The 24,138-nt window shown below is 44.5% G+C and overlaps 1 protein-coding gene across 2 annotated transcripts in view; it reads right to left on the bottom strand.

Annotated features, from left to right (window-relative positions):
• PIGU (phosphatidylinositol glycan anchor biosynthesis class U) overlaps positions 1-24,138 on the bottom strand; it is a 42,499-nt gene that overhangs the window by 10,542 nt on the left and 7,819 nt on the right. For both annotated transcript variants that reach the window (XM_048819675.2, XM_075118835.1), the window contains exons 5-11: positions 23,050-23,159; positions 20,854-20,954; positions 18,050-18,147; positions 15,009-15,163; positions 13,698-13,841; positions 7,990-8,114; positions 5,211-5,353 (exon numbers count right to left, since the gene is read on the bottom strand). In XM_048819675.2, the coding sequence (XP_048675632.1) occupies positions 5,211-5,353; positions 7,990-8,114; positions 13,698-13,841; positions 15,009-15,163; positions 18,050-18,147; positions 20,854-20,954; positions 23,050-23,159 (876 nt within the window). The remainder of the gene's footprint in view (positions 1-5,210; positions 5,354-7,989; positions 8,115-13,697; positions 13,842-15,008; positions 15,164-18,049; positions 18,148-20,853; positions 20,955-23,049; positions 23,160-24,138) is intronic.

The following is a 24,138-nucleotide window of genomic DNA, read 5'->3' as shown; positions in this document are numbered from 1 at the left end:
AGACCTGACAAGAAAAGCTGAGAGAGTAACTAATTTTTCAATTTGCTGTCAATTCCAGGAATAGGGTTGAACTCAAAACAAACTTTTTCAGAATTTTCAGTGAATTGAAAAAGTCAGAAAAATTCCATTTTGGATCAGACAAAACCGTTTTGGGTATTTTAAACTTTGTTTTTATAAAGGGAAAGGAAATGAAGGCCTAGATGGTGGTGACATCCCTTATGCCCAATAGCCCAGTAGGATTGGCACTCACTTGGGATGGGAGAGGGTACTCCCCTAGGGGAGTACCCTAACCACCAGGATATGGAGTCACTCTCTCCCCGTCTGGCACATTAGCCATTCAAGAATTTTATACAAAGTGGAACAGCTTCAACAGGACAGCCAGAGAGAATCCCACCCCAGGATACCCTATAGTCTAGGGGTTAGGGCACTAACCTGGGGGAAGCCTGGGTTCAAGTCCCTACAACTCCAGAGCAGGTTTCAAACGTGGGTCTCCCACATCCCCAGTGAGAGCCCTAACTACAGGGCTAGTGGTAGGGGGGAAAGTGATGGCAGCTCCTCCCCTCCTCCATTTTGTGAATAGCACCTTATTCCTCTTGTGAATCTAGCCCCACAAAATGAAATGTTTTGTTTTGATACAATTTGTTCTGACATTTCTGGAATTTTTCTTTTTTTAATTTCAGCTGAAACGAGCTGCCAATCTGACCTGAAACTGCATTCTTTGGGGAAAAAACAAGTTTTGTCTGAAGCATTTCACTCAGCTCTACTGAAAAGTGACAAGACTGAGGATGAGCACTGCAGAGGGTCTTCTGTTGACTGAGTCTCCCACCAGACTCTGCCAACAGGGAAAGAATCACAGAAAGGGGTGATGGTCATGCGAAGGGATACAACATTCAGGGATCTATGTGGGAGAAGGACTATGTGCCAATATGTGGCATGTGACACTGGGCAGTTCTCGCTAACAGCGGGGAAGCTGGTCTCTGTAGCTCTTATGCTATCTGCAACAGAAAATCCCCGCTCTTGATGTCAAGTCATAAAAGCAGCCAAGACTGTGGATGCCTCTCTAACAAGTTAGGGATGCTACACATCACATCACATTCTGCTGAACAGAATGCCAAGTGAAGATTCAAGGTACCCGACTGGTGAATGTTGTTGACTTGTAGGCAAGGCTCTCCCAGAGGCTTTATAGCATGTTTGTAAGCAAGAGTCTTATGATGCGTTGTAGTAACGTTAAGAGTGGAAAAGTACTGGCTTATGACAACCTTTGTCATATTTCCTAAGACTAATATGTATTTTTAAACATACTAACCACAATAACAGAGGTATGAGTTAGCCAAATGTGAAGGACAAATCACAGATGTTCAGTCATGTAGTTAGACATTTATAAATGTAATGAGTTAGGAAATATACTAAAATAAAATATTTGCAGGCTGGGGGAAAAAAACCTACAGTAATGAAACTTAAACAAGTTGGGTATAATAGACAAAACCAAGACAGTATTTAAAAAAAACTGTCATCAGGTTGCAAGGCATGGTTCTACAAACTTGGTAATATATACTTCTCTTTTGTGTTAACCATCGCTTAATAAATCAAATCAAGCTAAGTTACTTAAGGTCCCCTTACTTAATTATATTCAAACCTGTAATACTTAATTAAATTGATTAAAAATGTATAGGGCATTTATTATCTAGTAATACTCTATACATTCCAACTGAACCAACGTCATCAGTAAAGAGATCCCTGCTTTCAGCTTGCAATACTCATGCTATTGCATGGCAATTCCTGGAGATTAATGACCTGAGGGGAGCAGTTCACGTGACTATTAACCCCAGAAAAACCCTGAAGTTACTGCCAAGTCAGCATATTCCTGTCCCAAAAAGGGAGACATTGCAGCATTTCTTAAAGATTTCTAGGATGAACGGTTCACACTGGCAGAAAGCTCAGCAAGCCCCACTGTGGGTACCTTCCAGCTGCATGAGTAATACAGTGTAAAGAACCCAACGTTTAGAACCAAGAATAAAAATGGAAAAGTTACCGAGAGAATGAGAGTGAACTGAAAAGGGAAGCGAGCGTGCCTTTGCCATTATAAATAAGGCGACAGAGACAGGAAGGTACAACTCTCACTGGGGCAACTCCTACCCTATCATGAGTGCTTAGGGCTTGGGTGCAATGGAACTGATGTGGCTCTGTCTGCATGGAGGATCAGGGAGTTCACATACAGGGTTCCACACATTCTACCTTCCACTAAGCACAGAGGGTCCCTGCATCCCAGCGCATGGGAGATTGCGGGGTAAGGTAGGTCAAGTCAGATGGGGAGACTACAGGGATCCACTGGACATAAACATGTGTGGGAGGGGAAAAAAGGGAGGCACGCAGTAGGAGTGCCTACAGAACTCCGTCTGCAGCTCTGAGGGCTTAGTGACAGCTAGAGAACCACTCTATCATCTGTTTGTGACCTGAAGGGCAAAGGAAACATCTTGCTTTTAGAAAAGGAGTACTTGTGGCATCTTAGAGACTAACAAATTTATCTGAGCATGCTTGGGGGTCGCAAAGTTATGCGACCCCCGAGCATGCTCAAATAAATTTATTAGTCTCTAAGGTGCCACAAGTACTCCTTTTCTTTTTGTGAATACAGACTAACACAGCTGCTACTCTGAAATCTTGCTTTTAGTGAGTCATCACTTTTAATAATGCGCTAACTTGCTATGTCAGGTATTGGGAACATTGTTGAGGCAATCCAACTCCCTGACTCCAGCTGAGATATGGGTCTTTCCACAAACTAAACCCATCCCTTCCAGCAATAGGGACAATTTCCCTCATGGTGCCGTGTTACAAACAAGCAGAATCTCACTGGATGTGAGAAGATTGCTGCCTACCATTGTTTCATTGGAGGTCCCACTGGACCTGTAGGCTACACTTCAACAGCAGGAATGGTGGGCATGTTAACGTGCGCAGATGGAGTCTGCCACTCAGCAGACAAATGTGCTTCCTACAGTGATCATCAGTCAACTATTAATTTTCAGTCCCAGCTGGGACCGTTAAGACATCAGCACGATTAAATCACCATCCTTAGCATCACTAAGTGCTATCCACGTCTAACAGCAGTAAGTGGACACTGGTGCTGACTCAGACCACACACCTGTGTTTGGGCTTGTTTCTGGACAGAAGCACTAGTGGGAGCATAAGAAGGAGGCCTGCCTACCCTTCTGTTGTGTCTCCCCAGCCCACCAGAAAGAAAGATACATTAGTCAATGTGGGCCACTGATTCCTGTCTTAAACCTGATGATCCTTCCAGCTAGCAGGCAAATACTCCTGCTCTGTATGTCCACATCAACTTTCATCCAGGATCACAAAGTGCTTTCCAACTGTTAATTTAAGTCAGTCCCCGCAACACCCCTGTGAGACAGGTAAGTATTATTCCCATTTTACAGAGGGAGAAACGGAGGCAGAAAGAATGGAAATGACTTGCCTAAAGTTACAGACAGAGGAAGAATTGGGAACAAAATTCAGGAATTCATGACTTTCAACCTTGTGGTCCTCTCTCCAAATCATCTCTGCTGATTTGGACAGCCTTTCCTTGCACACCTACTCCTCTGCACAAGAGGTGAAACTGCTTACTGCACTAGGGATTGGTTGTTTCTGACAGGTGTTCAGAAAAGTGTTTGGGAGAACAGACAGCCAAAACTTCTGAGCATAGAAATTGCACAAGAAACTATGGAAGTCTGAAGTGATCCAGTAAGACTGAGAACACAACCCTCTATGCATTTTCTTTCCATTTACAAAGCTACATGAAATTGCAATTTTACTGCTCCCCTCATACATTAGCAACGTGCATATTTAGAGGGCTAAAGAACCACCATCTGCCCCTGATTTCTCCTATGACCCACTGATTATGCTCTTTTGATCAGTATCTTTATAGCCATTACCCCCACTCTTACCACTGTTTGCTTTCAGGTTTCAGAACTTTCACCCTTTATAAATCTACTGTGTTTCAACTGCACAAAAGGCTCATTTCTGGCCTCTCAGTAAGCTTGCCTGTCTAGTACAAGGTGACGCACACACACCCAGAGTGCCAAAATGTTAGAGGTGGTCTAATTTTTAACATGAAAAGAACATTCAGTTTCTTCAAAGGGCGAACAAAGTCTAATTGTTCTGCATGTGAAATTGACGCAAGGCTCGGTGAAGATCAGCAATATGAAATGGCTTAGTTACTCCTTTAAGTTTTCTGCACACAAGCTGTAAATGGGAGAAGTGTGGATGAAGTTTGGGGGATCTGTCTATTGCCGGCAAATACTAGTTTACAAAGAGGAAAAAGAAATTAGCAGGTTGCCGAAATAGTGGACAAGGGTCTCAATCCCATGAGGTGCTGAGCATGTTCAATCTCAGTGAAGTCAATGGGAACTGGGGATGACCAGCACCTTGCAGAACTTGAGCTCAAGAGGAGGAAAGAAGATTATCTGGGTGCTTTTGGGTATTAACTTTCCTTTTTAGGACGTTAACTTAAATAGAAGCTTTTACTGCTGTTTTACAAATCTGCCAGCTTCCAAACCAGGCACCTGGGATCCTTCCTCTGTTTCCAAGCTACAGGCTGTATATTTTGCAGCATAAACTGCACAGAACATTAAGATATGGTTCAAGTAATCAGACAGAACAGTTCTGCTTCTTCTTAATGTGTCAGAGCCTCGTGACTAAGCTCTTGGCAGTGACGATCTCAGCTTGACAAGAGAGCCAGGATGCTTGCTACAATCAGTGCAGGATGCACAAAATGGACCATATTCTATAACAAAGGAGTTTTCAACCTTTTTCTTTCTGAGCCCCCCCCCCAGCACGCTATAAAAGCCTCCATGGCCCACCTCTACCACAACTGTTTTTATGCATATACAGTAGATTAAAAGCCAGGGCTGGCACTAGAGGGTATCAAGCAGAGCAACACCCTGTGGCCCTGCACCACAGGACGCCCTGCAAAGCGGAGTTGCTCGGGCTTTGGCTTCAGCCTCCCACAGCTTGGGCTTCGGCTTTCTGCCCCGAGCCCCAGTGAGTCTAATGCTGGCCCTGTTTCTGGTTTATTTTGGAGGATCCCTTGAAACCTGATCATGGCCCCCCAGGGGGCCCCGGACCCCTAGTTGAGAGCCAGATATCGCTTATTTGACAGTCATGTAACCAGGCACCCAGCTGTGCTGCACAAGTGTTGCCAATTGCCTCATTTTACTAACCTGCCCTACATTGAACGTCAACGTGATGGCATAATAAAAATTGGAATTGGCGCTTCCTGCATAAATCCAGAGATGCCAGAGCACTGGGAACAGCAGGGAGCAGACAATGAGCACGCAGGAGAGGATAAAGATGTTCCGAAGGACTGTAAGAAAAAACAAGGATATTATAACAGTGTAGTTGAGATACTAACAAGCAGCTGACCTCATGTCATCTGAGGATGGTGCTTAGCATGTCTACAGCACCACCCAGCAACTTGGAGGCACTAATTAGAGGGTGTTTCTCTCCACCAGCACAACCTTTCATAATGATAAATATTTGCTATAATAATCCCGCTATTGCGGATAATAAAACAACTGGGATTTTTCTTTAAAAGAAAATAATTTTGCCTGTTTAATTTTAGATTGAATCCCCCCTTTTGCGGCTCTTGCTTCTACTTCCTGGTTTCCAGCAAGTGCTGCTCTGATGACAGCAAAAGCGAGAGACCCCTCAACAGCAGCAGGGGCAGCGTCTCTGGGTTATTCAAGAGCCATTAAAGCTCATTCTCTGAGAGGGATATTACACCTCACCCCAGCATCCAATCAGGTTACTGTGCTTACCTACAGGAGAGCCGAAGTGATCAATTATTGAAGGTACCCAAATCACTTTGGATTAGCCTGGAACCCAGGGGAGCTTTCCAACTGGCTGCCAATGTTGTCATAAAGGATGCAGACCATTCTCCCCTTAATATATTAATTCCCTTTTCATAACTATAATAGGACATTGCAGGATAATAGAATCATAGAAGTGTAGGACTGGAAAAGACTTCAACAGGCCATGTAATCCACCCTTCTGCACTTAAGGCAGGACTACGTAATAACTAGACCATTCCTGACCAGTGTTTGTCTAACCTGTTCTTAAAAGCCTCCAGTGAGGTACTGAACCATGATTGTCCTTCTCGGGTAGCCATGGTCCCTTGGCTGTATGTGCCTGGAGCTCCCAGCTCACCCACGCTGAACCAAGATGTTTTGGAAACGTGCTGCCTTGGTCTATCAGGCCTGGCTGCCTAAGGGATCAAGTCTAACTGATGGAGTTACTGGGCTATATTATCAAGGCTGTTTTATCCTCTGCTATAGTAATTCCAAGACTGGAGGAGCAGCTGTCCTCAAAGGAGGTAAAAAGCCCCACCTACTAGTAGCTAGTGCTGCTACAGAGAACCAGCCATGGGTCACTATAATGAAGCCCTGACTACATAACCTTTCAATCCTCTTCATTCTTCTTCTTGTTCCTTTTTGAGGTTTTAGGATTAGCTTGGATTTTCAAACAACATAACTTGTAATGATTTCAAAAGCTTCATAGAAATAACTGGAGCGGAGAGGCGAGGGTGTGAGTCTTGTGAACCAAACCCCCCAGTTTTGGATTACAAAAGCCAAAGGGAAACAAAGATGGGAGGTTTCACATTTCCAGGCCTAACTAGGCCCCTTTGTCTTAAGGCTGAAATTGCTTATTAAGGAAATTGAGGTCTTGTTTGGGTTAGCAATGGATTGACACAATCCAAAGAACAGCCAGGCAGGGTTGGCTGGTACTGACTGCCGTAGCCACCCCAAACCAGTCACTCCAGGAAGCAACACAAATTTTCCTGGAATGTTACACTGCCAGGCTCATTAGCTGCTGAAACATTATCTCAGCAGACATTGAAAGTCATCCTGAGGTGGTACGTCATGGAATAGGAGCCTGTGAAAATGAGCTGTAAGCTACCTGACAGTTATACCAAGTCCAATGCTCAGGGGCTAGAAACGGTCTTTGTGGTCTAAGAGAGGCTAAGCAATGGCTTGGCTAAATGGGGTGATCCAGTCAGCACACATTTTGAATGTGATATCTCTCACACAACAAACTGACAACTGTGAATTATCATTTGTATTACTGTAGCACCTAGGAGCCCCCCTCATCCTGGACCAGGACACCAATGTTCCAGGCACTGTACAAAACACAGAACTAAGTGTTAGAATGGAGAGTTTAGTGACTGGATTAACTGTGGGACTGGTGCTCAGATTACCAGAGCCAGAAACTGAGATTAGAGACACTCCCAACCCAATTCAAAGGGGGCCTGTACTTTATATCAATGATATAATGATAAATACTTTGCACTCATGAAGCATCCTTCATGCAAGGATCTCAAAGAGCTTTACAGACAAGCAATTAATCCTCAGAACAACCTGGGCAAGGAAGGAGGGAAAGTCGCTCACAGAAGTCAGAAACTCTCCCCACAAAGTTCATGGTTTGTATTGATCAGACTTGTTTCCTTCCAAGCAATGGACAGTCCAAGTGGGACAGTGCCCCCTGTGGCATGCAGTTGTATTGCATAGCCCCAGGCCTCTTCCTGTTTTCCTATCTTCATCCTGCAATGAAGAGTTTTGGGGCAGGTCTACTCTTAAAACACTTCACTGGCGCAGTTGCACTGCTGTAGCGCTTAAGTGAAGATGCTTCTACTCTGATGGGAGAGCTTCTCCCGTCGGCGTAGTTAACTCACCTCCATGAGAGCAGTAGTTATGTCAATGGGAGAAGCTCTCCTGCCGACATAGCACTCTCAACCCTGGGGGTTAGGTCGGTATAACTACATTGCTCAGGAGTGTGGATTTTGCATACTCCTGAGCGATGCTGTTATACCGATGTAAGTCTGGAGTGTAGAGCTGACCTAAGCCCCTCACCTCAGCCATGTCAACAAACCAAGGTTTGGATTGAGAGTGCCGCAGGGACTGTGGAAGAATGGAGGGAGGGAAGAATCAAACACAAAGAACTTACATCTGTAAAGGTGGCTCCAGAGCGGAAGGAAGGCCATGTACAGCGCTACGTCTCCCACGGTTGGGTAGGACTTGAAGATAGAAATGATGGCAAGCTGAACGAACAAGAAGAAGATGGGGTGCTCCCTAGAGAAAGGAAAAAGGCAGTGACCGGATATAACAGGTACTGGAGGAGCAGCAGCATTTGTCTCTGAAAGCTGGTGCCCAGGATTGGCAGGACACATGAACATACACGCTCTTGATCTGTTTCCCCAGCAAATCTCCCAGTGCGCTGGGATGCAAGCATTGAGTCAACTTGCAGAGGAGTATTCCAAGGGCATTTGTGTACCTACACATGGATACTTTGGGCACATACACATTGCACACATTTACACAATCATCCTGTTGTGTCCAGGCCTTTCAAGTGCTGCCTTCTGTTGTGGTAGGAAGAGCAACCAACGCTACTTCACTCGGAGATGCTTTTGCCCCACAAGGACTGTTTTGAGAAGCTCCCTGCCTGACAGATTCACCCTATGGCATATGAGAACAGCAGCTGAATACATTCCAAGTCATCATATAACAGTACCATCTGAAAACCAGACAGAATGGCACAGTTCTTATCACAACCCTTTAGTAACTTTCCTGAACCTTTTACTTTACTTTTGCAATGAAGGACTTTACAGAACTGGCTTTGAGTGTCCTGATGTCCAATCCACAGCATGATCCATCTTAACTGCCAGCTGTGATCAAGCATCCCCTCCAGCTGCCCCCCCACTCCCAAGTCCATGTTTTTGACTACTGTATGACATAACCCTACCTATGGGTCAATATGTATTAGGGTAAGAATTCAGCATCTCCTCAATCAGAAATATTCAGCCAGCTTCCTGCATAACTACTCCAACACAAGCATATGCATGGGTATTTTACAATTCACATTCCACAAATAGACCTCTTCCTCCAGGAATGAAAGTATGTGTCACAGACAAAGGCTGTAGGCGAAAATAATGACCTATATATTGAATTTATGACAGTGCAAGCATTTGGTACATGTGTAAGAGACATATTTACAAGGATCTCCACAGTGCAGCTTTCTGCCTGTTTTACAAGCATAAGTAGTTGTAGCCGTGTCGGACCTGAAGAAGAGCACTGCGTGGTTCAAAAGCTTTTCTCTCTCATCAACAGAGCTTGTTCCAATAAGAGATATTACCTCACTCACCTGGTCTCCCTTACAAGCATGAGACAGAGGGCCAGAGTATGTAGAAAGCATCAGGCTCTAAAGCACAGTTTGTTTTTAATTAGGGTTGTTGATTAACTGCAGTTAACTCACATGATTAAAAATTAATCACAATTAATCGCTGTTTTAATCACACTGTTAAAACAACAGAATACCAATTGAAATTATTTAAATATTTTGCATATTATTCTACATACTTTATATATATTCTATTCTGTGTTGTAATTGAAATTAGTGTATATTATTTTTGAATACAAATATTTGCACTGTAAAAATGATAAACAAAAGAAACAGTATTTTTCAATTCACCTCATACAAGTTCTGTAGTGCAATCTCTTTGTCGTGAAAGTGGAACTTAAAAATGCAGATTTTTTTGTTGTTACATAACTGCACTCAAAAACAAAACAATATAAAACTTCAGAGCCTACAAGTCCACTCAGTCCTACTTCTGTTCATCCAATCGCTCAGACAAAAGTTTGTTTACATTTACAGGCGAAAATGTTGCCCTCGTCTTATTTACAAAGTCACCACAAAGTGAGAACAGACATTTGGCATGGCACATTTGTAGCCAGCATTCCAAGGTATTTATGTGCCAGATATGCTAAACATTCATATGCTCCTTCATGCTTCGGCCACCATTCCAGAGGACGTTTCCATGCTGATGATGCTCATTTAAAAAAAAATAGCGTTAATGAAATTTGTGACTGAACTCCTTGAGGGAGAATTGTACGTCCCCTGTTCTGTTTTACCTGCATTTTGTCATACAGTTCATGTTACAGCAGTCTCGGATGATGACCCAGCACATGTTCGTTTTAAGAGCATGTTCACAGCAGAGTTGACAAAACGCAAAGAAGGTACCAATGTGAGATTTCTAAGGATAGACACAGCACTTGACACAAGGTTTAAGAATCTGAAGTGCCTTTCAAAATCTGAGAGGGACAAGGTGTGGAGCATGCTTTCAGAAGTCTTAAAAGAGCAACACTCCGATGTGGAAACTACAGAACCCGAACCACCAAAAAAGAAAATCAACCTTCTACTGGTGGCATCTGACTCAGATAATGAAAATGAACATGCGTTGGTCCACACTGCTTTGGACTGTTATCCAGCAAAACCCGTCACCAGCATGGATACATATCCCCTGGAATGGTTGTTGAAGCAGGAAGGGATATGAATATTTAGTGCACCTGGCAAGTAAATATCTTACAATGCTGGCTACAACAGTGCCATGAGAATGCCTGTTCTCACTTTCAGGTGACACTGTAAACAAGACCTGGGCAGCATTATCTCCTGCAAATGTAAACAATCTTGTTTGTCTGAGCAATTGGCTGAACAAGAAATAGGACTGAGTGGGCTTGCAGGCTCTAAAATTTTACATCATTTTATTTTTGAATGCAGTTTTTTTTTTGGTACACAATTCTACATTTGTAAGTTCAACTTTCATGATAAAGGGATTGCACTACAGTACTTGTATTAGGTGAATTGAAAAAATACTATTTCTTTTGTTTTTTTACAGTGCAAATACTTGTAATAAAAAAATATAAAGTGAGCACTGTACACTTTGTATTCCATGTTGTAATTGAAATCAATATATTTGAAAACGTACAAAACATCCAAAAATATTTAAATAAATGGTATTCTATTATTGTTTAACAGTGCGATTAATTGCACGATTAATTTTTAATTGTGCCATTAATCACAATTATATTTTTAATCTCATGACAGCCCTATTTTTAATTCAAACGAACTGGCTTTGCAGTACTGAAAAAAAATTAAAATAAAGAAGAGAGACACTGAATGTTCCAGAATGACCTTCATATTTGACTTTCAGACTATGGCACTGGAACCTTGCATGCTTTAGGCACAATGAGAGCTTTTTTTTTTTTTTTGGTCTTTAGAGCTGTTTATACAACATTCAAAAAGCAAGGCTGAAACTGGACTGACATGTTCTTAAAAAGAGAGGACTCCTAAAGCACAGACAGCAGCCAGTTCCCAGACAGCTGTAAGAACGGGCCCAGCACAGCTATTCTTGGTACTGGTGAAGAAGGGGCGAGGATGCTGTGAAATATCCTGGAGAAGTGGTTCACCGCAGCAGCCTCTTGGGCAGGGGCAGGCAAACTTTTTGGCCTGAGGGCCACATCAGGAAATTGTATGGAGGGCCGGTTAGGGGAGGCTGTGCCTTTCCAAACAGCCAGGCATGACCTGGCCCCTGCCCCCATCCCCCGCTTCTCACCCCCTGATGCCCCCTCCCCCAGACTCCTGCCCCATCCAACCCCCCTGTTCCCTGATAGCCCCCCCGGGACTTCTGCCCCATCCCACCCCCCTGTTCCCTGATGGCCCCCTGGGACTTCTGCCCCATCCCACCCCCCTGTTCCCTGATGGCCCCCCCGGGACTCCTGCCCCATCCCCCCCTCCGTTCCCTGATGGCCCCCCCGGGACTCCTGCCCCATCCACCCCCCCGTTCCCTGATGGCCCCCCCGACCCCTGCCCCATCCACACACCCCAGCTCCCTGTCCCCTGACTGCCCCCAGAACCCCTGCCCCTGACTGCTCCCTGCTGCCCCATCCTCTCCTCCTCTCATTCCTGACTGCCCCCCTGGGACCCCTGCCCCGTCCAACCACCCCTTCTCCCTGTCCCCTGACTGTTCCTGGAACCCCTGCCCCTGACTGCCCCCATTCAACCTCCCTGTTCCCCGCCCTCTGACCGCCCCGACCCCATCCACACCCCACGCCCCCTGACCACACACCCCCACTCCCTGCTCCTTACAGCGCTGCCTGGAGCACCGGTGGCTGGTGGTGCAGCTGCACCAGGACAGGCAGCCGCGCTGCCCGGAGCCAGCCACGCACCGCGCAGCACGGAGCACCGGCTCAGGCCACGGCTCTGCAGCTGCGCTGCCCCAGGAGCTTGCAGCCCCACCGCCCAGAGCATCGCGCCGGTGGCGCAGTGAGCTGAGGCTGCGGGGGAGAGGGGACAGCAGGGGAGGGGCCGGGGGCTAGCCTCCCGGACCAGGAGCTCAGGGGGCCAGGCAGGAGGGTCCCACTGGCCAGATGTGGCCCGTGGGCCATATAGTTTGCCCACCTCTGGTCTTGGGAAACGCTGGTCCTGGGAAGCCCTGCATAGGGATGCTGGAAAGACTGCAAAAGTGGGGGGGAACAACTGGAGTTGTGACTCTTATGCGCCAGGTCACAACGCCACTCACTCTAATTTGGCCCAGCTGCCCTCTGTCATGCCAGCAGGGAAGGGACTTTGCCATTACGCCACCCAGCTCTGATCCAGGGCCAAGTGGGGGGCCTGGACCCTCAGGGCCCCCACTCGTGCCCCTGCCAAGCCTAAGTTCTCAAAAGTGGAGGGGCACCGGCACTCCCCACTCCTCCCCCCGGCTCTAGCACCTATGGCCCCACAGTGATGCTAATGCCTTACAGCCAAGAGATACGGAGATGTTTCCTCACCCTGAATTCGCAGGGCACGGTTGTGTTTGCCTGTCACCACCCATGATCACACACTATTCTTAGCCTTCCAGACTGGCAGACAGGGAGGGAATGGCATGGCTCCAACAGAGGCAGGAAACACACATCAGCTATTACCTCAGAAAACTGCCTGCACTTCTAGGGCAATCTGCAATGAAACAATCTTCATAGCTCCATAGCAGAAGAGGACAGTGCATGCTAGGAGGGGAGAAGTGTGGGAGCTTCCACGATTCCCCATACAGGAGCAGCAACAGTCCCAAGCCTTGACACAGGCAACGAGGGCAGCACCTTCTTCAGAAAACTAGGTATTAAGACGATCTTGTCCTTGCACAGAGCATTTCATGAAAACACTTTACAAACATTAATGGACTGAGCCGCACACAGCTTCTGCCTTGAAGGTGGTATATTCTTATCCCCATTTTATCAATGGGGAAACTAAGGCACGGGATGAAGTAGCAAAATTGTTCCAGGCCACAGAGCTGATTCAGAGCCAGGAACAGAATCCATGAAGTCCTGGCAACCAGTCCCTTGCTCTAACCATTCTGCAGTATTACCTCCCTGGAATGTTTGAGTATCTTGTACATCCCAGTGTTACATGAAGCAATGTGCTTCTCTACAGAAAAGGCTGCATCCCACTATTCTAGAGAACAAGTAAAAAGGTTCTTAAAGGATATGCAGGGTTCTTAAAGGATATGAGGTACATTTTCAGTACACCAAAGACTTAACACCCTTCCCTCCTTGAGAGAAGAGCACCGTCACTTTAGGAAGTGAGAAGGAAAGAGCTGATATAAAACCTAATTCTGCTCTTTTTCATTTCACAGCTCCAGATGTCCGACACTGACCTACACGGGTCTTTACTGGACAGTAACATAACAGCGGGCTTTGTGGGCCGAAATCATTTTTGGTGTAGGAAGTATATCAAGAAGAGAAAGCCTCTATCATTCCCACTCCTGCCAACAGAGACAGAACAGTAGCGACTCCTTAGGTTGGCAGATCACAGAGACAAAAGGGATAGCAAATAAATACACTTACTTTAGCTTTACTGCTAAAGGAATGGTGTAGAAGAAGACATTGATCTGAAATACACACACGAAGAACAGACTGAAGTGTTCAAACATCTCTGCAAAGAAGTACCAGAAGAGGCCAATGTTGGGAGTCAGATCTGGAACGGAAAGGCTGAAATTTAAAGAGAAAAATCAAGGTAACATTTTAAAGCAGTTGGTATTTGACTTATTTGCTTCTATGAAATTACTGAATCATTGTGTGCCACTGGAAGGAAATGTGGTGGTGGGGTGCTATGTCTTACAATGCATTGTGAGGAAACCAAAGGGGAGAAAACTCAGGGAGGGAAGTCACCCTCCATAATTGGCGTCAGTCCTTCTAACTGTCAGCACTAGTTGCATCTTTAACTAGTCGGAGAAAGTTCATCGCAGAAGTACAAAACTGAAGGTGACACATGAAACTGAGGCAGAGTGTACAAGAAAAAGGCTGTATCCACTTATTGAACATCTATGATCCCCAAGATATTTAAACGTCATCATCATCATTTTTCCTTAATGTCTCTTTAAGGCCATTTTATACAGTTAAACACACTTACAGCTTTACTCCTGTGGAGTCCACCAACAGTGACACCTACTGGTCAATTTGGCTAATCCAAAGCACATGCCAAGAAACTTCTAGTTAATTAAAGGGAGGCTGAAGAAACTCAGGACCTTCTCTCCACCTAGTCAGTCTTCTCTAGTTCAGTGGCTCTCAACCTTTCCAGACGACTGTACCCCTTGCAGGAGTCTGATTTGTCTTGTGTACCCCAAGTTTCACCTCACTTAAAAACCACTTGCTTACAAAATCAGACAACAAAATACAAAAGTGTCACAGCACACGGTTACTGAAAAATTGTTTACTCTCATTTTTACCATATAATGATAAAATAAATCAACTGGAATATAAATATTGTACTTATATTTCAGTGTATAGTACATAGAGCAGTATAAACAAGTCACTGTCTGTATGAAATTTTAGTTTGAACTGACTTTGCTAGGGCTTTTTATGTAGCCTGTTGTAAAATTAGGCAAATATCTAGATGAGTTGACGTCCCCTTGGAAGACCGCTGTACACTTAATGTACCCCTTGTTAAGTGCCACTGCTTTAGTTCTTGCTGTGATGGTTTAATGGAACTTGGGTTATATATTTTTGTTCTTAGTGTGTGGGTTTGTTTCCCCTGCATTGCTGGTACATTTTTCCTGAGACTGAAAGCTCTTTGGGACAGGGAATGGGTCTCTGGTATGCATGGATAATGCCTATCATAGTATGGGCATTCCCAGAAAACAAATTACAACTACTTACATGAAACCATACACAGATGGGATAAAGTCCCAGGAGTTGAGGAGGAAGAATGAGAGGCAGACAATCACCACCAAGCTACAGAGATACAGCGCTGCATATTGCGTGGTGTACAACCAGAAGCCTTTGCTTTTCAGTTTCACTGGTATGAACTGACTCTGGAAACAAAACACAAACAAGGAAGATAAGAGGACATCCTGTGGCCTTCTATTAACAAGACCTGCCCTGCTGACAGAAAGCAGCAAATACTGGCCCTGCTACAATGGGAGTAGCAGCATTCAGCACACTCTGCTCCAGTGTGCTCTGCCTTGGCCAATCAAATCACACGCTCTGCCCAGTACTTTCAGAACTGTGCCTGAAAAGTCAGGTAATTTCGCATTCAAGTAACCATAAGGGACCATGTGGTGTGTGTGATTCCCTGATGTATGTGCAGAATTTTGGTAACTCTGCAGCCAAGCAGGCACGCCAGGTTTGGAAATCTGGGTCACCTCTGACAGAAGCTCTACCAGAATTCAGCAGCTCTAAATCAGTGAAGCTGCTTTGCCATTTGGCACCCACATTTGTACTGTACATGCCTTGCCAGGGTCCTGAGAGGCTATTCTGACTCATGGCTGTAAAGGGCTCTGATGGAAGGGTGCTCTGTTCCTCTGAATCATGGCAGATTTAACATCAGAAAACTTTCTGGAACATCTCAAGCCAATTTACACAGACTTCTTGGCAGGATAGACAGAAAGTGCAGGAGAGCACCCATTTAATTCTGCACTGCCTCCCTTGTGAGGTTTGTAAAGTTCAACAAGAAATCCTGATAAACAGAACATCCTTTGGCAGCTCTGAATGCTTTTGAAAGTCCCCTTATAAACCCAAAGTCATTAGATGTTCGCATATCATCCCAGGTAACCATCTCTGGAAACACTACGCTTATGCTCTGCCACTGCCATGCAGATGTTTTGCTTAAAATAAAGAGAAGTGCATAACTGGGACCATATGCAGGGAACTCACTGCTCCCCAAAGAACAGCAGGGTCTCTTTTCAGATTTAACAAATAGTTTTGACTTTGTAGATGCTCCATTACAGCAAAGATTTAAAACAACAATGAAATTTTCTGGATGTTTTGGAGAAAAATGAAAGACATTTACACGGGGGAAGGAGGAAGAGTCTGTAAGTGACTCTTCTCCATTTTCTTTCAGAGTTAAAGAAATTGAAAATGGGCTTCAGGGAAATCTGTAATGAACATCCACTGTAAAATCACAGAGGGAGTCATGTCAGTAGAAAAGTATGACGGACAGTCATCTGGGACCTGGCAAGATTTTTTCAGACACTACTGATAAATCTCTGTACAGATGCTGGGTAAGAGTCCTTTCACTAGCATCCAAAGCCTTTCCTTGGAGCATCCCCTTGCTTTCCCAGCTAGATGAAATGAGCAACTGATCAGTTTCCATATGGCCCTTTATGATTTAGGCTCTCGGTCAAGTCACCTCTCACAACATCAGCAGAAGACTTAAGACAGGTATAAAGCCACCTGAAACCCCAGACAAAGGGACAGGAAAGGGAGATACTGAATACCATGGTGATGGGTACGGTAGGAGCACCTAGAGCAGAGGTGGGCAAACTGTGGCCCGCAGGACCCTCCTGCCCGGCCCCTGAGCTCCTGGCCTGGGAGACTAGCCCCGCCCCACCCCGCGCAGCCTCAGCTCACTGCGCTGCCGGCGCAATGCTCTGGGCGGCGGGGCTGTGAGCTCCTGGGACAGCGCAGCTGCAGAGCCGTGGCCTGAGCCGGTGCTCTGCGCTGCGCCGTGCGTGGCTGGCTGCTGCCTGTCCTGGTGCAGCTGCACCACCAGCCACCGGTGCTCCAGGCAGCGCAGTAAGGGGGCAGGGGGGTTGAATAGAGGGCAGGGGAGTTCGGGGGGTGGTCAGGGGGCATGGGTGTGGATGGGGTTGGGGCGGTCAGTGAACAGGGGGGTTGAATGGGGGTAGTCAGGAATGAGAGGAAGGGTTGGATGGGGCAGTGGGGGCAGTCAGGGGACAGGGAGCGGGTGGGGTGTGTGTGTGTGGATGGGGCAGGAGTCTCGGGAGGGGGAGGGGGGGCCAGGCCACGCCTGGCTGTTTGCGGACCAGCCCTCCATACAATTTCCAAAACCTGATGCGGCCATAAGGCCAAAAAGTTTGCATGCCCCTGACCTAGAGAAACAGATTAGATTAGTAGGGAGACACCCATTTCCAGTGAATTATCATTTCTTCCAGTGAACATGAATAGTCTCTTTACACCATCCTCTCTATTCCACAGCTTTGTGCTCTCTGCAGTAGCTATCAGCATGCATTTGTCTTTTACATCATTACCAAAGAGTTGCCTTCGCTTTAATACCCCTTTCCAGTCTTGGGAAGGTGGCTCTTGGCCTATTGATGAATTAATCTGCTTTGCGGCTCAGTGTTCGTCTTGCAGTACTTTGGGCATCCATGAATAATTAAGGATACCATCTTCTTCAGAATCCCTGGTGCAATCTGATCAACATTCTGTTAATGGAGGAGGAATGAGGCTGGGGAAAGCAGATGTTTGCAAGTACCGCAAGTGTATGCCTGGCACTGTGGGGCAAGTTAGACATTATCACTGCCTTTTGCAGTGCATTGTTGGGCCTGGATAATTCAGGCAAAAGGACTGTCACTATACCTCATGGCACTGAGGCGGAGTCACTATAGAAGAAACTCTGCTGCTCCAAAATTCTCTTTGGTGGTCACATAACACCAAACCCAGCTTTGTGTTTCAGTAAGGAGAACTGCCTGCAAATTTGCAGGCAGGGAGTAAATGAGTTTCTGCTTTCCTCCTCCTATCCATGTGACTCCTGCAAGATGTTAAACCTCCACTGGCCTGGGGAAGGATGAGATTTTTTTTTTTCCTTCCAGATTTTGAGAACTGGCCACTGATTCTCACAGCAACCATCTCCTCCCACCACCTAGACACAGGACCACCATTGCTGGCTGATAGGAATTGGCCCTGCATAGGATGTCAGAGGTTACAGCCAATACAGTTACTCTTAAGAGACTATTTACCTGTAGAAGATACAGCAATGCTGGTGCAAACAAGGTGAGAGGATACAATGACTGATATGTTGCTAAAGCCAGGAATATAGCACTGAGGAGGTTACTACCTGCAGGGAAGAAACAAACCTCAGTTAACAAACCATGATCATAAAGAGGGTCATATTCAAAGAGTCCTTTAAATATGGAGTCACTGCTCAAATTGGAGGAAGTACTGCACAGTACCAGCTGTGATCATCGGAACATCACAACTAATTAGAAGGGGTAAAAATAACTATTTCAGCATGTTCTGGAGCTAGTCCCTCTCTATATTACAGGGACATTGAGACAAGAAGAATGGCTCTGACAAACAGCCAATAGCACGAAACAATAATTGATGCAAGTGGTTTATATCCCTATAATCTACCTAGAGAGATTCATATAACCCAAGTCTCATACATAGAGGTCAGTCATTATTTATGTGGGAGAATGTGTAGTCTGGAGTCATTTCTGCATGAAGCAGCTGTTCTACTAACACTGTGCACTTGAGAGCCCGTTTTCACTGGAATGTCTCAGAGTGCTCTGCGAACATTACTTGAGCCTCACAAGTCAGGGTAGGGAAGTAGCATTAGCCCTATTTTACAGATGTGGAAATTTAGGCACAGAGCTGAATTAAAAATGTTAAAAGTGACCTCTAATTTTGAATGCCTACATTTTTGGTTGCCCAATTTCAGACACCTTTGGGCTGAGCTAACTGCTGAGTACCTGCACTGCTCATCAACTTCAACTGAAATTGTGGGTGCTCAGATCAGGCCCAAGGCATCTCCAGTTGGACACCAATAAAAGAAAGCACCCCAGACCAGGAGCTACTTCTGAACATTTTGGCCTAATTAATTTGTTCAAAGTTAGTGGCAAAGAAAGGACTGGAAAGCAGGAGTCGTGGCTCAGTCCAAAGGGCTAACCAGTCTATCACACTAGTTCACTCCGCATCACAAACAGAAATAAGCTTCTCTCCTTCACTTCCATCCTCTTTAAGAGAATGAGCAGCACAGACCCTTCACTGGGATTTCTAAAATGAAGAATCCTCTCCCTTTCACAACTACATTCTCCTAGACAGAAACCTACATGTCCTCTGCTTCAGCGAGTATTAGATTAGAGATATCTATGTGCAATGGCTTGCTATGCAGAAATCTATTGTTATATCAAAAACTTCCAAGAAAATCTTTTACCCATAATCCGAGTCTCCCCCTGAACACACTTTCAACACTAGAGGTTGCCACATACTGATTCAGGAAACAAGCACATGGGACAATTACTACAGAGCAGTGTTTCTTAACCTTTTGATACTGGGGACTGGCTTGTTGTCTTTCTAAAATATGTCAGGGAGCTCTGAAGGACTGGCGTCAGTTCATGGACCAGTCGTTGGGAAACACTGCTATAGAGCAGCTCACTGGGAATTATTCGACTTTGTGTATCACTAAGTAGGTGAACAATTATAGAGCAATACACCAAAGTGGATCTTGTTCACTTATTTTTGCAAATGTAGTTTCAAATATAAACGCTCCTGCTTCAATGGCATAGTCCAACCACTAACCAAATAGGGGTGTAGGAAGAACCTTCCCTTACAGGTATATTAGCTTGTAATTGTTTATTCTGAAGTTTGTCCCTTCTTCCTCTGAGGCATCTGGTACTGGCCACTATTGGACACAAGATAACAGAATAGACTGACCACTGGTCTGGGCCACTAGAGAAATCCCTATCTTCTTATGAGAATATTACAGAGCCGCCCAGATGCTCTGCTGATGCTGACTTAGACTAGAAAGAGAAATTTAGCTTTAACTATGAGATTAAAGGAACATTATGCCAGTGTCCCTAATTTTTTTAAATAGTAGAAGATATAGAATAGATTACACTAGGCTGGCAGCTACCTTAGAGTTCATCTGCTCCTGCTGCTTCTCTCTCCTCTGAAGCTACAGATGTCTGTAACACCACAATTTGCCGATATCAAACAAGGTTATGATTGCAGGTGAGAGTTAAACAATAGAAACAGGTGAACTCTCATGCAAATATCCTTAAGAAGAAGAAGAAGAAGAAGAAAAAAAAAAGGAAGTAACAGTGCCCCACCTCCTCCCCAAAATATAAAAGACAGAGGCAGACTGGTTTCTAAATAGAAAAATAATCAAAGTTGTCCAAGAGAGGGCACCAGCCATAAGAATCAATCAATATTTAGGGAACGTCTTCACTGCATTGTGAACTTGTGTCACTGAGATCCAGGCTTGTGGACTCATTTCCCAGGCTGCGCTCAAGCGGCCACACTGATTGTAAATAACTGCAATTGCTGGACTTGAATCTAATAGCTGTTCCAATGGGTCCACAGTGCACCATGCAGACCTTTTGACTGGGGACTGTGGCTTGAGCTGTGTCCACACTGCAAAATGACAGGGGTTGGACTCGAGTCACTGCAGGACTCGGGCTCTGACCCTCCCACACCTACCAGGGTGTTAGGACCCAGGGTCCCAAGTCCTTGCTGACCCGATTCAGACTGTGTGTGTCTGTGTGGATGGAAGGATGGCTTCAGCTCAAACGTGAGTCCGAGCCTGAGCTGAGCGTGTAGTGTAGACACACCTCACAAGACCAGAGACTTTTACACATATTGGGATGACAGACCTTGTACTTAACTATGCATTTGCCTTTTGCTTCAGTGATTCAAAGCAGACCTTTGACATTGCCTTGACCCAGTCTGTGGTGTGTCTAGTATTAACTGCATTTCCAATAGCTCACAGTTCAAATATTTATAGAAAGATGTGAGCCGGGGCAAGATTGTCCCAGTGCATTACCTTTTATTGTAGCCAAAATGAAGAATGCAATGACAGTATTGTTGATGGCACAGGTGGACTTTGCAACACAAGACATCACTGTGTACGGATTTAAGAGATAACTGAAAAAGAATAAAAACTCAATTACACTCATGCCATTAAACAAAAAAGAAAAAAAAAAAAAAAGAAAAATACCAAAGCAAAGGGAGAAATATCAAAGGAAAATGGAAACGATGTGCTGTTTCTTTTTGATTATTTAAAATGTTTACATTGTATGGTTTCCTCTCAACCTCAAAGGGATGCAGCTGAATTGATGCCTTTCAAATGGTGCAAAATCAGATGCTGCACTTGTATGTAAACAGGACTTCATGTCATGGCTAAGGATGGGATGATTGTGGGAGAGCAGAGTGGGAAGTAGGAGATGACAGAAGGAAAAGAGCTCATTTAAAATGCAATTCTGTTCTGAAACGTGATCAAATAAAAATGGCCCTCGTTACTCAGCTGGTCTGCTCCCCCTTTGTATTCGAAGTCACATATGCTGACTTTAGTGACTGAAATAAGTTCCTGCTGCATTTTTTACTCCTGTTAGCCCTGAGGAGCCAACATGGCTAAACAGACAGCAAGATGGATTCTATTCCTTCTTGTGCATAAACAGAACTATTTCCTATGTCCAAGTCCATTACACCTGTGCAACCCCACTGAAGGCAATGTGACTGCATAGGTGCCCAGCAGGGCCTAATTTGGTCTGACAAACCTTTATTGCAGGTGGGATGTGCAAGAAGCAGAGAACCCAGGCTGATGCTCAGATCCCAGGGTAACTCTGCAGGGCTAGCAGTTTAAAATTTTTACTTGTAAACTGAGCACATCTGAGCTGTAATCACTGAGAGATAGCAAACACAGAACCCCACAATGCTCTTTGAGAGTCACTCTTCAGAATGCAACTATATTTTAAAGATACCAGCTCCTCTCTGAAAATTTGAAATGAATGATGCAGCGGTCTAATTTATCTGGGCTCCAAGGAGCAAAGAAACGCTCTGATAGTTTATTGATTCAATAAACAAGACAGCAGATCAACCAACCTCCATTGTAACAAGTCAGTCCTTGGAGACAGGAGAGGGGATTATGATTTGCCAGCTGTTCTCTCCTATGAATATTTATCATACTACTGGGTTCTCACAGTCCAAGGTTGGCCTTTTCATAGGCCTGAAGTTAATGGCTACTTCAAATACCAGAGAGATATTACATGCAGCAGGTTATGCTAAGATGCAGTTCCAGTATTCCTTTGTGATATTGTGCACCAAGTGTAATAAAAAGGAGAAATAGTCTACCTTGTTAAGAAAAAAAAGAGGAAAGTTTCAACTTTCTCACCCTGGGGGAGTTGGTGGTTTACTGACCTATACAATTCATATCAGGACAGGAAAGAATCATTAATGTTTCTTTTATGAAAAACCTTCTTCTGATCAAAGAACATCAATGGTAAGGGAAAGCCAAGAGGCAGATCCCTTTTGATTAATTCCAGACTCCAGGTTTATCTGATTTATTCAGATCAAGAAAGATAGATTTGTTTCTTTTCATTTTAAGTACCTGCCTCCTATACTGTGTTTTAATTAGAGTTTTACTTACTCCAAAAACTTAGAGCATGTGGTCTGAATAATGGGGTTTTTTATAATGTCTCAGAGGAATGTTATTAAAGATGACTAGGTGAAAACTGAGTACCCCAGACCCTTAAAAATAATTTCTGGGTTTTCAAAACAGTCATGTCCTGGGAATACCTTGCCCAATTACCCCTAAACTTTCACCAAAAAAAAAAAAAAAAAAAGCTCTCTTCTGGAAGGGGAACACAACAGACATTTTGGATGCACTGGTTTAGTTTTGAAGAAGTTAGAAGATGGGAAAAATTGGGCTTTTAACACAAACCTAAACAACAGAGACACTACAATCTCTCCATATTAGAGACTGTACATTGTCAACCCCAAAAGAAAGGGGTTGAAAAAAAATTTATTTTACTATGTGAAACAAATTTGGAGAAGCATTAGCTGTCTGTTGCTCGACTATGGAGATACAGTGCTTGGCACATTTTTTCTGTGTACCTAGAAAGAGAAAGCAACTAAAGAGAATACTTAACTAAAATGCTGAAACCCCTACACAGAAAAATTAAAACATGGGATGATTTGGAATCTAAGTTTCTTGCATCTGCTTACAAGAAGCAATACTTACAACAGTGCTACCTTGAGGGGGATGTAGTGCATTTCCATCGGGGTCCGGATGAGTTCAGCCACATCTGATGCATACCGATCCAGTTCTATTAGAAGTTTCTGTTTTTTAAACTGAACAAGAGAGAATGACCGAAAGCTGTCAGACATGGAAATACACTGTATCTATCTAGGGTCTTCAACCATGTCCATCACCATGATGTCTATATAGAGATGCTAGTCACCTGATACTTAGGACAAAGGTATGCTTAACAAGCCCAATTTTGACTCCCCTCCCTACTGACTTTGCCTGACCCAAACCATTCTGCTTGAAATTGCAGAGACATGATTGAATGCCAGACTTGGATTTTTCTGTCAAGTCAGGGAAATCAGAAGAGGCACTGGGGAGATATAGGAGCTCAAATAAAAACAAAGTGTTCGCACTTCCTGGACAATTTCCTAATGCTTTTTCAGCTCATAGCTCCAAAATAGCTTCCAGTTTAGTTTATTTTGTTGCCCTAAGTAACGGTAATAGTGATATTTGCTCTATTTGCGTGTGCAACGAGGGAGTTATTGAATCAGTTATTAAGAGTCATTTCGATGTACATTTTGAATGCCCAGTGTGTTTTCAAATGCAACATGGCAGCTTTTGTGCACTCTCTAAAGCCTGCATTGTCACCAAAGAATGGTGAACTTTACAAAACCCCCAATGTAACATCTAAGTTCTACACAAACAAAGCCATTCACTATGCTATACTCAGGATTGTGCATCTCTGTGTATGCACGTTGCTTCAGAGCATCTGTCAGAGATCTCCTCTGGGCACCCAAAATATATTTCATATCTCCCCCACTAAAAATATATGTTCTCCAGAGAAGTGAAAAAGGTGATCTGTAAATCTACTGAAACTTCCCACAGAGAGTCTGAAGAACTGCTGTACTGGTGAGGATTTTTAGACACCAGGAACCATATCACCTTGTGCTATTATTTCTTCAGCTCTCCCAAGCTAAGCAAGGTTAGGCCAGGTCCCTGCTTAGATGAGAGACCTCCAATGAACACATAGGTGCTGCAGAAAATGGTAGTACCCTTCCTTTAAATTGGTAATGAATCAATGTC

Source organism: Caretta caretta, chromosome 13 (assembly GCF_965140235.1).
Source record: "Caretta caretta isolate rCarCar2 chromosome 13, rCarCar1.hap1, whole genome shotgun sequence".
Classification (NCBI taxonomy): domain Eukaryota; kingdom Metazoa; phylum Chordata; order Testudines; family Cheloniidae; genus Caretta; species Caretta caretta.
The sequence above is the reverse complement of the archived record's forward strand: the minus strand, read 5'-3'. Positions and strand labels throughout refer to the sequence as shown.